The sequence below is a fragment of the Octopus bimaculoides genome, chromosome 5 (genome assembly GCF_001194135.2).
Source record: "Octopus bimaculoides isolate UCB-OBI-ISO-001 chromosome 5, ASM119413v2, whole genome shotgun sequence".
Lineage (NCBI taxonomy): Eukaryota > Metazoa > Mollusca > Cephalopoda > Octopoda > Octopodidae > Octopus > Octopus bimaculoides.
The window spans coordinates 118,258,235-118,272,732 of record NC_068985.1 but is presented as its reverse complement, the minus strand read 5'-3'; the positions used below and the strand labels follow the sequence as shown (position 1 = coordinate 118,272,732).

General features: G+C 32.9%; 1 protein-coding gene across 2 annotated transcripts in view; it reads right to left on the bottom strand.

Annotated features, from left to right (window-relative positions):
* Positions 1–14,498, bottom strand: part of LOC106883670 (bifunctional heparan sulfate N-deacetylase/N-sulfotransferase) — a 119,830-nt gene that overhangs the window by 43,844 nt on the left and 61,488 nt on the right. Inside the window, exon 4 of one of the 2 annotated variants that reach the window (XM_014934768.2) lies at positions 4,240–4,355. The exons of the other annotated variant lie outside the window; for it this stretch is intronic. Coding sequence (XP_014790254.1) covers positions 4,240–4,355 — 116 coding nt within the window. The remainder of the gene's footprint in view (positions 1–4,239; positions 4,356–14,498) is intronic. 2 annotated transcript variants of the gene reach the window in all.

Genomic DNA, 14,498 nt, shown 5'->3' with positions numbered 1-14,498 from the left:
GGAATTTCAACCATGTTTCGTGGTCTGCTACCACAACAGCTCCTTTATAGGATCCAGTTAGCTCAAGACATCATCAGGAGGAACCACGTCCGGTTTCGGCCCCTACTCCTCTATACACTAGAATAGTCAACTTTTGTAGGGTGGATATCAAACTAATGTTTTTAATAGACAAGTGACACTTTTATATCTAACTTTACTGCCAAAGATCTTCTGCCATATAATGTTGCATTTTCTGATGTAAAACATGTCTTTTAAATGAAGTGGGTGTCCCTCCATTTATCCATGTTGAAAAGTGCAATTTCTATTTCACAGTTTAATACACAACTGTTGTTTGAAAGTTTAAAACATTTGGTTCCAATCATTTATCCTAAATATCTAAATCCTTACAAACCACAAGCATAAAAAGATGCATCATCATTTTAACATACATTTTTCTATGCTTTTTTTTTTTTCAGACAGTGTTCATTCAAGATGGATGTTTTTTCTGTCACCAATTTTCACCTATTTCAAAGCAAGGTAATATTTTCCCCCCCAGACATATTTTCATGGGACATTGCAAAAAACAGCACTGCTTGTATGACAATGGTGTCTGCTTACAACTAGCACATGATGTCAAATCAAAGAGATAGAAACACACACACACAAACAAACAAGCTTCTTTTCAGTTTCTACCACAATTCACTTCCATGGCTTTGGTTAGCTCAGGGCTTTGGTTAGCTCAAGACTGAACCTGAAACCACGCAGTTGTAAAGTGAAACTCTTAACCACACAGCTTTGCCTGTGCTTACAAGCAAAAGATTTTTTAAGTGCAGTTTCATTAATTTCTATCTATTCATTAGTCTAGAGTCTACTCAAACACCCTCCCGCATCCCTCCTATAAAAAAAAAATTAATAGGGTTAACAAAATATCTAATAACCCATTGGACAGTACAACAATACTATATATACAAATTTCCAAGAATAATAAATATGTGACTAATTGCAATTTTTACATTACTTATTAAGAAAGAAACAAACATTTTAGAGAATTTGTTCTGTTTTGGGGACCCATTTTAATGGCTATATTTTTTCAGCTGATCTCCATGAACAAAATTCCTCAAGTAACAAAGAACTGGAAAGATAAACTTGACAAATGTCAGATTATATATTAATAACATGCTGCATAGTCATACAAAAGTGTTCTGTTTCAATTTGCCAAAAAAGAACAGTGTATGTATATGAATAGGTAACTATTTCATTATTAATTGATACATATCTATCAACAGCTGGTTATCACGTTGTAATAGAATACAGATAGATAATTTATTCATGTTCATATAATAACAAGCGAACTCATTAACTACATACACATACAGATGGATGAATGGTGAATAGGTTCACTTTGCAAGCTCATCATTTTGGGTTCAGTTCCACTGAAAAAGTCTTCTGCAATCTTCAAGTTTAGTACATACATGACAACTAGTGTTGCTTGCTATGCCATGAAACTTAGCAGGTAAATAAACAGAATTGATCAAATGAGTATCATCTGAAAAAATAATTACAGGGGTCCAATATGACTGAGTAAACCTCTGAAAGCAGTGCCCCAGCATAATCACAGCTCAATGACTGAGCAGTAAAAGAATAAGAATATAAAGACAGCTTCCTCAATACAAGCAACCTTTAACTATACACAACAACAGCTTAATAAGAGTGGTGCTGCTTTCTATAAGTGAGATTAAGTAAGTAAATGGAATATAGTTTTTGTGTGTGCAAGTAAACAACTTGGATGCCTTTGGTGAAGCTATAGATATTGATTATAGAATCAGTGATTAATAGTGTGCTGAGTACAAGGAGTACAGTGACCAGGAAACAAATTAACAATCATTACTGCACTTTTTCTACATTTTGTACTAAATTTTGATGAGTTAAAGACATCATTTCTGAAACTGTTCACCCCACTGTCATTCTCAAAACACAATTTATCTCCAATGTTGTCAGTAATAGTTAGAATAGAAGACTAGGGAGCCTCTTTATGCCAGAAATAATCAAATTAAATCATACTCTACTGTCTTAAAAGGAGACAAAACACACATTTGACAATGTAGATACATCCCCAAAAGATGAAACAGCATAGCAGGAATATCGTTGATCACTGGTGTTCATTATAATAGCTGAACTGGAGTTTAACCCTTTCGTTACCAACCCAGCTGAAACCGGCTCTGGCTCTGAGTACAAATGTCTTGTTTTCATAAGTTTTTAATTAAAATCTTCCACCAAACCTTAATCACAATTTATGTATCTAACACTAGCTGAATGATAACTAAGTTATTTCACTAAATTCTTTGTTATATTTAAAGTAATTGAAAGAAACACAGAGCATCTCAAAATAAATACAGTAACAAAAGGGTTAATAACAGCAGCTGGAATACTCTAAACGAAAGACCAAATACACAAAACGAGTGCAAGGTATAACCTCCACAGTGAAATACATGAGCAACTATTCTCAAGTATTTACACAAAAACATGAAAAGAAACAGCAGCAGCAAGAACAGCACCAATTCTACTGGGATGACAACCACCAATGAAAATGCTGAAGAACAACAGCTCTTGTATTCTGACCAAAAAGTCTTTACCTGCCTTCCTTGTAGAAACACACTAGAACCTACAGCCACACAAAAACAAACTCGATATTGGAGAAAATCTCTGCATACACTCCATCCAGTAAATCAGTGCATGTTCGGGTGCACAATACGGACCCCCAGTAGATAGAGGTATGCCATACTTGGAACAAATGGATTCTAACATGTTGTGAGACCCCCTTGATCAGGGATTAAACAACAAGTGCTTGAGCAGCAGAAAGAAGCCCAATGAACACATATTTGCTTAACATTAATGTAGATAGCATAATTCCAATGTGAACAACTGTAACAATTCCTTCAAAGAAGAATCAAATCGGACATCACAGAAGATAGAATCAAAGTCTTGGTGGGATTGTAAAAAGCAAGAGAAATCTTGGCATAGAGATTATCAAGAGAGTCATATATTATTTTCTCTTCTGCTTCATATGTTTCTCTTAAGCTAGACCACAACAGACAAATTGAAGTCAAGTTTTAAATGTTGGAGTCTGAAAGAAGATCTAACTATTCTCATCAAAAATATACCACTACCCTAACAACTACATCATAAATAACCATTAAAAAAGTAAACTATTTAAATATGTGTTAATATTAAAAAATGCTTTACTTAGTGAACCTGAAAATGTAATTGGTAAAAATAACTTCCTAAATAGCTAATTCATACTGCAAGGTGTCCTTACAACACAACCCCCTATAGTGTAAGGGTTTGATTTGAAGTAACTGACCCAATAAATTTAATGCCAGCTTTCACTCTCACTGAGAAACTAAGTAAGGCAGGACTGCCCTAGTGCCACACACATGCCAGGTTTATTAGAATATCAGTTATGTCAATTTGGATTGAATTACATCATTGGTGAATCTATGTGTAATGTTTACCATTTTCATTGTGGAACACACTTTCACAAACTGAAGTCTTGGAACATATGTTCTTCATTTTATATATGGTAGGTAGTTTGTAGAAAGATCTTTTGAGCTTTGTAGTGAGGAGGTCAACTGTTGAAATAGTTGATACCTCTACTTTCACAAGGTCTACTTCAAGTTTTGATATTAGAAAATGTTTCATAATCTTAAGATTTTGAAATCTGCTAATATATCAACTATTATGTAAAATAGAAGGGGCCAAAGTTCATAAAGAACGAAATTGAAAAAATATATATAAAACAATTTAAACAGACTTTTATTCCATGCATAACATTTTAATCTTCACTTAGACTGATTTATACACACATATACACACAAACATACACGCAAATAGAGAGAGGGAGAGACAGAGACAGAGAGATCACACACACAAGAGAAAATTATCTACTAGTAAAAATTAGGGATATTTTTAAGAAACGGGAAAAATCAATTTACTAATTCATAATTAGGGGTAGATTTTAATTATTCAAATTCAAGCATAAATTTAAAATCAGCCAAGATAGTATTTCTTCTAAGCAACAAGATAAACAACGTTAAGAAGAAAGTATATGAACATACCAGTGAAAATTGAAAGCAAATAAGTGAGACAAGGCCTATTAATCACACAGGTGGTTTATCTAATTATCTATTTTTAAAAAATATATATAGGTGCATAACAAATTATAAAAATATAGGGATGCTAGAGGATGTAAAAAAAAATTACCTGAGCAAATTCTTTATTTAGACTCATGTCCTCTTCTAAACTGCTGGCATTTTCATGAAAATGGGCCTGTGTATGCATCCATGTGTGACCAAACCACCAAAACTTGTCAGAATTAGCTGGAAGCAGTATGGTAGTGAGAATAGAGAACTATGGCAGAGGCAGTATTTTTTTGTATTATAATTGTAATGATGGTAGCTTCACACACTGGAAAACTCAAAAGTATACCTATATTCCGTCGTGGCTAAAATTTGAAAATTGTACAATTTTTGCAATTTATGTTTCAAGTTGAAGTCATTTCATTTATTAGATATGTTATTTCCATTTGGTAGTTGCTGCAGCTACAGAGTGGATATAGTTTTACAAGTTTTTGGTTTGTATATCAAATTTGAAAATACAAACTGTCTTAATGTCATGTAACTTTAAGTAATAAATGTATTTTTAAATTTATTTTTTATACTTATAAAAAATATTTTAAATTTGATGTTAGATAAACCAGCCATGAAGACTTTACACATTATGTATTGATTTCTAATAAAGGCACAAGGCCTCATATTTAGGGGACAGTTATAATTGATTAGATTGATCCCAGTAAGATGAAAGGCAAAGTTGACCTCAGCAGGATTTGAACTCAGAATGTAAAGAATCATAATGAAATATAAGGCATTTTGTCTGATGGTCTTACAATTCTGCCAATCCAATGTTTCCTTATAGATTACATTAAATTTACAGTCTAATTTTTTTCTGTTTTTTAACTGAAAATTTATTAGATAATCAATTGTTGGTATTAGCAATTTGATTTCCCTTATATCAATGATATCTTTAATAAAGCTATGAATGTTGCAACTATTTCTCCCTTAAGTATATTAAGTTTCATGTATACCCCATTTTATTTATTATCTTATATATATATATATTAGTCAGAAAGAAAGGCAGTGTCAATGACCAATTACAGGGTTTCTGAGATTGGTGGGAAAGCAAGTAGCATCTTCAAATTAGAGACCTAACTTGAATGCTTGTAACAGTGTGGACTCTGCTAAAAGATACTTAAGGTGCCAAGTGGTGGTATTAAACCAGGTGTGAGATTTAGTCTACTATCCTAGTAAGTCATGGTGAGGTTTGAACTCAGAATGCATAGAACTAGAATAAATACCACAAGTTGTCCCGGTTTGAAGTTCTTAAAGTACCACCAATCCAATCCAATCCAATCCACCACCCTGGGTCAGTAATTTTTTTTGTTATTGGATCTGAAAGGATAAAAAGACAAAGGTGACCTCAGGAAGGTTTGAACTCAGAGTACAGAAAGTTGAAATGAGTACCTGAGGCAGCATAATTGACACTCTTAAGACTGCTAATTTGTTGCTTTAAACTACTGTAGGTTTACACATATTAAAGCAGTTGAAAGGTTTAAGGACAGAGTTTTTCTCCTCAGGATAAGCCCTCATTAACTTCTTGAAGTACTACTAAAAGTTGAAAGAGAAAGTAAAAAGAAAATTTCTGATTTCCAGTAAATTTTATGGAAGGTGGATGAGAGTGGTTAAGTGAACTTATAATAACTAAAAGGGAGATAGTTCATGCCTTAGGTGTACTACAGTGTGAGGTGTTCTGAGTTCTCCTATGTGGCTCCCTTACCCCATTTCTGGTTCATAATTTGTTGTATAACAGAGTTAGCAAAACTCTACCTCCTACAGAATTATACATGTGGCTAAGAAATTATTATTATTATAATTATTATTATTAGAGAATTGTAATAGCACCAGACAAAATACTTTGTAGTATTTTGTTAAATGGCTTTATGCTAAGATTTCTGATGTCATATGGTTCAACTTTGCTTTTTGTATTTCCAGAGTCAATATGATGATCAGTATCAATCAAGTAATGAAGTTAATTTAATAAACTGTATCCTATCCATAATCCCACTAACATTATATATCATTATTATTAACATGGGTATCTTAAGTTCTTGGCAAACAGACAGTCATCAGTTTTCAATCTTCAATTGGAACTGCTCTATTTATATCAATGAGGTTTTATGTAGGGAAACAAAAGACACAAACATTGCATTTCTTTTTTCTTCTACAATAACAGAGGTATCAAACATAGCTTTGTAAAATACTAGCAAAATTAGATATCAGCATAATTGTAACTGACAATAAGACAATGTTTTAGAATTATGAAAGACAGAGAAATAACTTAAGTGAAAATCAAAAACAGAAGGACAGACATGGTTTCTTAAGAACTTCACTCAACTGCACAATATTTGTATTTGACCATGCTAAAGGTTAACTTTTGTAGAGAAGGAAAGACAGAAGTACTATTATAAGGTGGTGGCAGGGGATTTAGTATAATTGTGATATTTCATTGAAACACCCTCCCTTCACCCATCCAGAGAAGAAAGGAATCAAAATCAACCTTGGTAAGATTTGAACTCAGTATATAAAGAGGAGAAATCATTTAGTCAGAGCCATGTAGATAACAAAGATAGGATGAATACAGTCAGAATACCTTTGATCAAAAGTTAACTAAGTGTGAGCTGATTCACAATTAAACAACAACAAAAGGCTAAAAGAACACTAATGGTGAATTATGTTGACTACATACACATAAGGATGACTCTCTACTGCAAAGACGGGAAAACAGGCAACCAAACTAACCCCATTATACCATAATTTTGATCACAGATTGATAAATATAAAAGAAAGTTAGGATCTTGTTCAAAACGGGGGCACCAGTTTTCATTAATGTTTTATGTAGTGTTTTTGGTACAGAAAGACTTTCAAACTTCCTATACTTATCTATTTTGTGTTATAGAACAGAAAAAAATTTTTGTATTCGGATTTATTTCATGTAAAAAAATTGTCTTATTTCGATAATTTCAACCAATCACTGACAAGTATTCAGCTGTTTACACTTACTCCTTTGGCAGTTTAAGCAGTGTAAAGCGTATTTAATCTCCATTTATAATTTCGTTAACATCTGCCTGAACTGTATGAAAGGTTTATTAACTACTGCCTAACCCTAACCCTACTGCCAATATGCTTCAGCCATTTTTTGACAAGGAAATAATAATTTTATCACCGCCAGAATCGTTTGAGAATCGTTTGTTTACGTAGTCGACACTTAATGTTTTCGGCTGAATGGACGTCAGTCATTGGTTGAAATTACAGAAATACGACAACTTTAACATGAAATAACTTGCGATGTATGTTTTTTTGTTAAGAAGACTAAGAGAAAAAGATGTTTTATATGACACATTCTACCAGTGTCCCAAGTTTCAAAGTGTTTCGTTAAGAAAATACTGGTGCCCCCGTTTTGAACAAGATCCGAAAGTTAGCCTGAAAATGTTTGAATCCAGAATAAAAAGGTTAGATGAGACAAAATACTGTCCAAATAACAGATTTAGTCAGGTCAAGTTACACCACTGTTTCCGTAAACTCATTTTAGTTAGTTAATGCTCAGAATATATTTTAAATATACATTTTTCACATTGCAAATTTCAATTTCTAGAGTCGAATGTCTATATTTTTTGTAGATCATTCTATGTGAAAGTATTGTAAGGGTAACTACAAGAAGTTAACATCCAAATGATACAATGTATCGCAAGTGAATTTCAGGAAAATGTATGGGTGTAGTGTGTTTGTTTTAGTGCTCTTCCTCACAACAGAGAAATATCTAAAAAGGCTTAACAGACTGCCTAATGGTTCCAGCAGACAAAATGGAAAAGGTGTTACCCCGGAGAATGGCAAGGGAGATGTACTAGAACAGTCACTCTGTGTTATATATAGACACACAAACACATATACAAATAAATTTTAATTTAGTAAGAAGTTTTTGCATACAACATTCAGTACATCAACACATATTTAGTATGTGTGTGTTGCATATGTATTCATGTGTGGTACCATGAACCAGAGAAGGTTCCTTAGTGTCTGTTGTGTGTGCCTATATTGATAAACTAATTAAAATATTTAATCTAGATCATGGTTTCATGAGCTGCTTTCACTGGTCTAATTACATATCTAAAAGTTTCAAATGCATGCTCAGGTACTACTATTTTGTGGCAAAATATAATTTGGTAGATATACTAAATATTGAACCAGCACACTCTAATCTATCCAACTGTTACTTTAAATACATTAAACTAAGAAAGTTTTCAGATTTCTACACACAACCATAGTTTAACAATTTACAAAGTAATTTAGCACATTGTCCTGTCACATTATTGGCAGAACAATGTCAGACATAGTAGTTATGCAGCAGCAATTGACCAAAAACAGAGCTGACCCCAATGAAGCTTTCTCTAACTTATTATAACCAAGACTGGATTGATAAAAGGCAAATATCAATTCCATCCAGTTATAAACCCTTAAGTTGTTACAGTCATCACCCTCCACACACAAAAGCTAGCTTACAAGACTGCCATTAAATCATAGGCTTGTCTACTAACTTGGTAGCTAAAAGACTTTATCAATTGAAATAAATCAGGTTTCTTGTTTGGGAATGTCACCTAAGCATTTCCCAAATGTATAAGATAAAACTAAATTACTTGAGCTAGAATTGTATGATTAAAATGTTGGATTATTTACAAACAGAAAAGTCATAAAAACTAACCCTCTATCAACTGCATTGTCCTCTTTGGTAACATTCATTACTCTCATTACTACTTCTGCCTTAGTGAAGGAAGAGGTATTGTTTTCAATCATGTTTGTTTATTTGTTTGCCTGTGGGTAAGATATCTCAAGAACTACTGGATAGATTCAGATGAGACTTTCAGGGATGTTTGGCCTCATGATTGGCACAAGCTGATTAGAATTTGGGATTAATCCAGTACAGGACAAGGATTCTGGATTATTTGTTATATTTACTTTAGTTTACATGATTACGATCTTATATTGACTTTCAAGTCTTTCTCAATCATCTCCCTTTAGGCTGTTTCCCAAGTTTTATTTTCATTTCTCTATTATTAATTTTACTCGCATATCTACCTTAGTAGAAACTGATGGATAAAGAAATCACACTACATAAACAAATGGCAGCAACATCATTCAGAAATTAAATAACACTAATATATTTTTATCATATTTTATACATATATATTAACACTTTACAGTATACTTACATATATACATACATCTATAATTTGATCTAAAACAAAAGGAATACTAAAGGAAGGCCGGAATTTAAAAGAGAAAACCAAAAGATCTCATGCTATTTATTCAAAAATTCCTGAGTAGAACTTATTACCTCTGCCTTTGAAACTATTTTGAATGGTGAATTTGTTAACTTTGGCCTGTATTAGATAGGGATAAACTATTTATTACTGTTACTAAATTTTCTACAGCCACCTTCACATTCCATGATTACCATTGGGATTGATCAGGTTCCGGACAAGGATTCTGGATTAGTTTCCTGTTGTTTTTTTTAACTTAATTTATGAGAGTGGTCAGGTTCATTTTTAGTATTCCCATTTGTGAGAGCAGTTGAGTTTATTTCAGATATTCTCATTTTAAAAATCACCTCTAGCGAATCGTTGAGAGGACGTTGGTATTGCTTTGGCGGAGGTTTGCGCTCTCTAAGTGCCCTTGTTTGAATTTATTTTGCTAAAGATATATGTCCATCCTACCTCTTCTGTTTTTCTTTCTCGCTCACTTGTGAGCATGTGGGTGGGTGGGTGCATGTGTATGTGCAAGTATTATATCCTTATGGATAAACATATAAACTGCAACAGTATAATCAAAACAAACAGCAGTAACCACACATAACGTAACAATTTTTTAAGAACCAACAATCCAACACGCTAACTCAAACTGTAAACTTTGACCTATCAACACACAAACTCCCTCACTTACTCAGATTGCTACTATTTATATGTGGTGGTCCAGTCGATTCTCGCCAGGAGACGTCATACTCTCACACAACAATGTGTGTGTGTGTGTGTGTATGCGTGCGTGTGCGCACATGGGTATACATGTACATAAAACTATACAAACATAGCTGTATGTTTAAAAAGTTCATTTCCCCAACCATGTGGTTTCAGGTTCAGTCCCAATGCATAGCACTTTGGGCAAGCATCTATTGCTATAGCCTGGGATGATCAATGCCTTATGATTGGATTTCCTAGCTTAGAATCAAGTAAAGATTGGTGAACGAAAGAACATCTAGACAGAAAAATCTGCTTCAACAACTTTTGTCATACACATACAATCTTGGAAATATAGATGTTAAAATGATGTTGATAAGTGAGTGTGAGTGTGGGGGAGAGTATCTACTAGGAAATGCATCCAATTGTTGAAAGTATAATATAAATATTCGTTTTGGTTAATCCTTGAAAGACAATACAAATAAAATGTCTATGGTAGAACCCAGTAGTTCAAGTGTTCTATTATTATAAATGCAGGACAAAATACGATACACTACTTAGCTATGTTAAAGGTCACAACCTGCTACAAGCTCTGCCCTGTCGGCTCAATGTGGGATACAATAACCACTTAGCTGACTTTTAAACCCCACTTTAAAATATATACAAATTCTACTTGACAAGCTGAATGGTTTAACCCTTTAGTATTCAAATTATTCTGTCAAATGTAATGCTTATTTATTCAGTTTTGAATTAATCCTACATTATTTCATAGTTGTAAGTTTTCAGTGATGTGATTGTTTATTTCGAGAATGATATTGTAGGGTAGGTGTGAGAGGTCAGATCTGGTTGGTTTGTACATAAAACAGGTAGTATATTTTGACCGGATATGGCTTTATGAAATGCTAAAGGGTTAAATGAATTTATTAGGAATTGTCCAGCAGTAAACCACAGGTTTTCACATCAGATGAAGAACCAAAGTAGAAGCCTTTATATGGTTGCTTGACCTGCTAAAAATAGCATCCAAATTTATTTTGCTGCTGTCTTAATAAAGGACATACTGGATATCCCTGATATATAAAACAGTTAGGATGATCACAGCTGGAACACATTTTGATTATAAGCTTGCTTAATTAGGGTTGAGTCAGACTTTAGACAAGAGTAATAATAGAAGCAACTTATTCTGAGTTTTCAACATATGTTAGCTTCCACATGAAAACCTGTTTATATGTTGTAATAGTACTTAAATTAATATCAGCTGCCAACCTTGTATCATATGTAAATGAGTTGTTCCAAGTGAGCTGTGTTTTTGTTTCCATTTTAATAAGTTGCTTTCTGTTACTTATCCGCATCAACAACTTGAGAGGAAAGAGGTAGTGAATCCTGATGAGTCGTAACAATAACAAAACTAGTTAATGGGTTTGATCCTCATTCCAAGCCAACCAAAAGATGTCTTGTGATCTAACTATGGAAGCAAATTCAACAGCAAGACTAAATACAAATAAATATGACTACATATATTTATTTATATTACATATATTTAAAATGGCCTTCATCTTGAGTTCTTGACTCATACATCCTGGTAACAATGTAAGCTGTTGGTTTACAAAACAGATAATTCATTCAGAGAAAAATGTCAAAGAACAAGACAAAGATATAGAGAAAAAAATTCAGAAAGAAACCCCTTCTCTCTCTTTTTCTCTCCAAATACTATGCTGACCAGGCATCAGCAATCATAGACTTCCATGCCAAAGTCTGAAGATTCCTGATTTTTGGGGTGGGTGTGGGGGGAGGAAATAAAGCAGTAGTTCCCCATTATATTTTGCCAGTTTATTTACACTTTGCTTTGCTAGTCTTCTACACTCCCAAGCTTACCCTTGAGGCACAGGGTCTATTTAACTCTCAAATTAAATGACTGGCTCACATGACATCAGGGCATGTCCATCCATATACCAGTGGATTTGTGTAGCATAGCTGGAAGTCAGCCTTTCTCTGATCCCTGTATACTTAACCACAGGCCTAACTGCAACTTGGCAAATAACTGAGGCCCTTGACAAATACTACCACCTTGGGTTAGAGCAAACTGAGGAATAAGGGTAAGGAAAGGTTAACTCCATACTCTCCAAAACTCCTAAGCTGGAACCTCACCACCAGATGCAGTTTAATGTTTAGCTGAAGAAAGAAACCATCTCATGTTAAAAATAGTTTACAAAATATTTCATGACCTAAACAGAGAGGATGGTTGCAACTAGAACTCTAACTATATGATGAAGAGTTAATGAGAGAGCATCGACGAGGTAACTCAATCTACTAGAAATGGCAACCAAATTTCACTCCAATGATATTCCACCATTTTTTGAAAAGGACATATAAGATAATGTAGTCCAGGATGCAGAATGCCTGGAAAACAAAAATGTCTGGTCATAGCCATGAATGTCTTTAATCACAGATTTGCTCAAATAAAGGCCGAGAAACTGGGAACTAAACAACAACAAAAAATTTTGTTTGAAATCCAGCTTGTTAGATGTATCAGCAAGTTAACTGGATCAGAAATCTAGATAGATTAATTTTGGAAAGATTTGACCTCTGGATGATAACAAGCATCAATGTAACTATTTTACTATATTTTGCCCTTAAGTTTAGTATTCCTAAAATATTTACCTAAAACATGTGTGCTAGGAGCGTAAGGTATTAAGATTACTCGGCATTTTAGCTGATTATTTCAAGGGATTCTTCCATGTATGCTAATGCAAATAACTTATAATTAAAAAATTTCCGTTTATCTATTTTTTTTTTTTTTCATCATTCTACATGATCATTAAGGCATCCATGTTTGATTCATACCTGGACAAGAGAAGCCAATTGAATATCATTTTCTAATCCAACGTAGTATTTTGATCTCATTAAGTTTTGGAGAAATATAATATTTTGCAAATATCCTCCCAGCAATCTCTCTCTCTCTCTCTCTTCCTCTCTTGTTGTTGTTGATAGTTATTCCATCATTCTTACAGGAAATATAATAAACCTTTCTTATTTCTACATCACAGGAAAAAAATGCCATTAGATTTCTCATAGAAAGTAATTCAATTTAATGCAATTAAACAAAAAAAATTAATATTGATTTTACATTTCCAACTCAAAGAAACTATTGATTACTTGTAATTGAAGAAATGTTTTTTTTAAAAATAAAATAAGGCAACAAATGGAATATTTTGTAAGCAAAATGAATAAAATGATAACAGAGGCATCAAAGAAAGGAAATTGTTTATGCATGTGTCTGAGAGTGAGGGGGGGGAGCTTTGATGCATGTACCACTTAGTATGATAAATGTCAGGAAATAACAGACTAAGAAGAAAAATAAAAGAATCAAAGACAAACAAATAGATTATAGCAAATTTAATTTAGTCTTCCAAAAGCAAACAAAATTTGGTAATTGCTTAGAAATATCGAAAGTGAAAAAAAAAAAAGAATTCTAAAGCAATCTGCATTTCAATTTGCTAACAAAAGCTAAATAGAGAATAATATACTCCCAACTAAGTTTACTTGTAATTAACATTTCCTTACAAGAAATGAGCATACTTTACTATAAAAAGGAGAAATGAATAAGATATTTCTAACCTCACCCCAGCATCCACAACTACCTTCAATACTGCTGATTGTTGGATTCTAAATTACTCTATTACACAGAACCCGACATAAATTATATGGAAAACAAAATCACAAAACAGAATCAAATATTTTTTATGGTTTCATGCTCAAACCAACTATGATGTGTTCAGTATTACTGTGTTATACCATTGTTGTCACCATTACTAATATACTATACACAATATTGTCATCACTGTTGTTACGCCATAAAAACAATACTGTCATCATTGCTGCTATGCCATAAAATATTATCACTAGTGTTATATCAAATAATAAATATCAATTCTTGCGTTAGTCAATATTGTCATCAATATTACTGTTATATCAAATGATAGAGTCACCTTCAGTGTTATACCACATACAATATTATCATTATTGCATTATACCACTAACAATATCAGATACTACAGAACAAAGAGAAAAAAACGATTTTATTTTTCACCCTTTAATGAAATAAACTTGCCTATATATCTGAAGTAACTTTCAAAATCAACAATTCAATGGGAATTAGTAAAATAATTTTTTTTTTTTTCATTTAAGATCTTTGCAAGAAAATTATGAAGAGAGATCTTAATTTAAACATAAACATTTCAAAATAGAAATTTTGAGCAATAAAAACCAGAGGTTTCAAATAGGATTTGTAGAAAAAAGAATAAAGCTTCACAACTGGGAATGGTGCAGGATTGTGTAGACAGAATGGCAAGTTAGTTGAAAACTCCAGTCATAGGATGGATTAAATATCAAAAACAGATGCTAA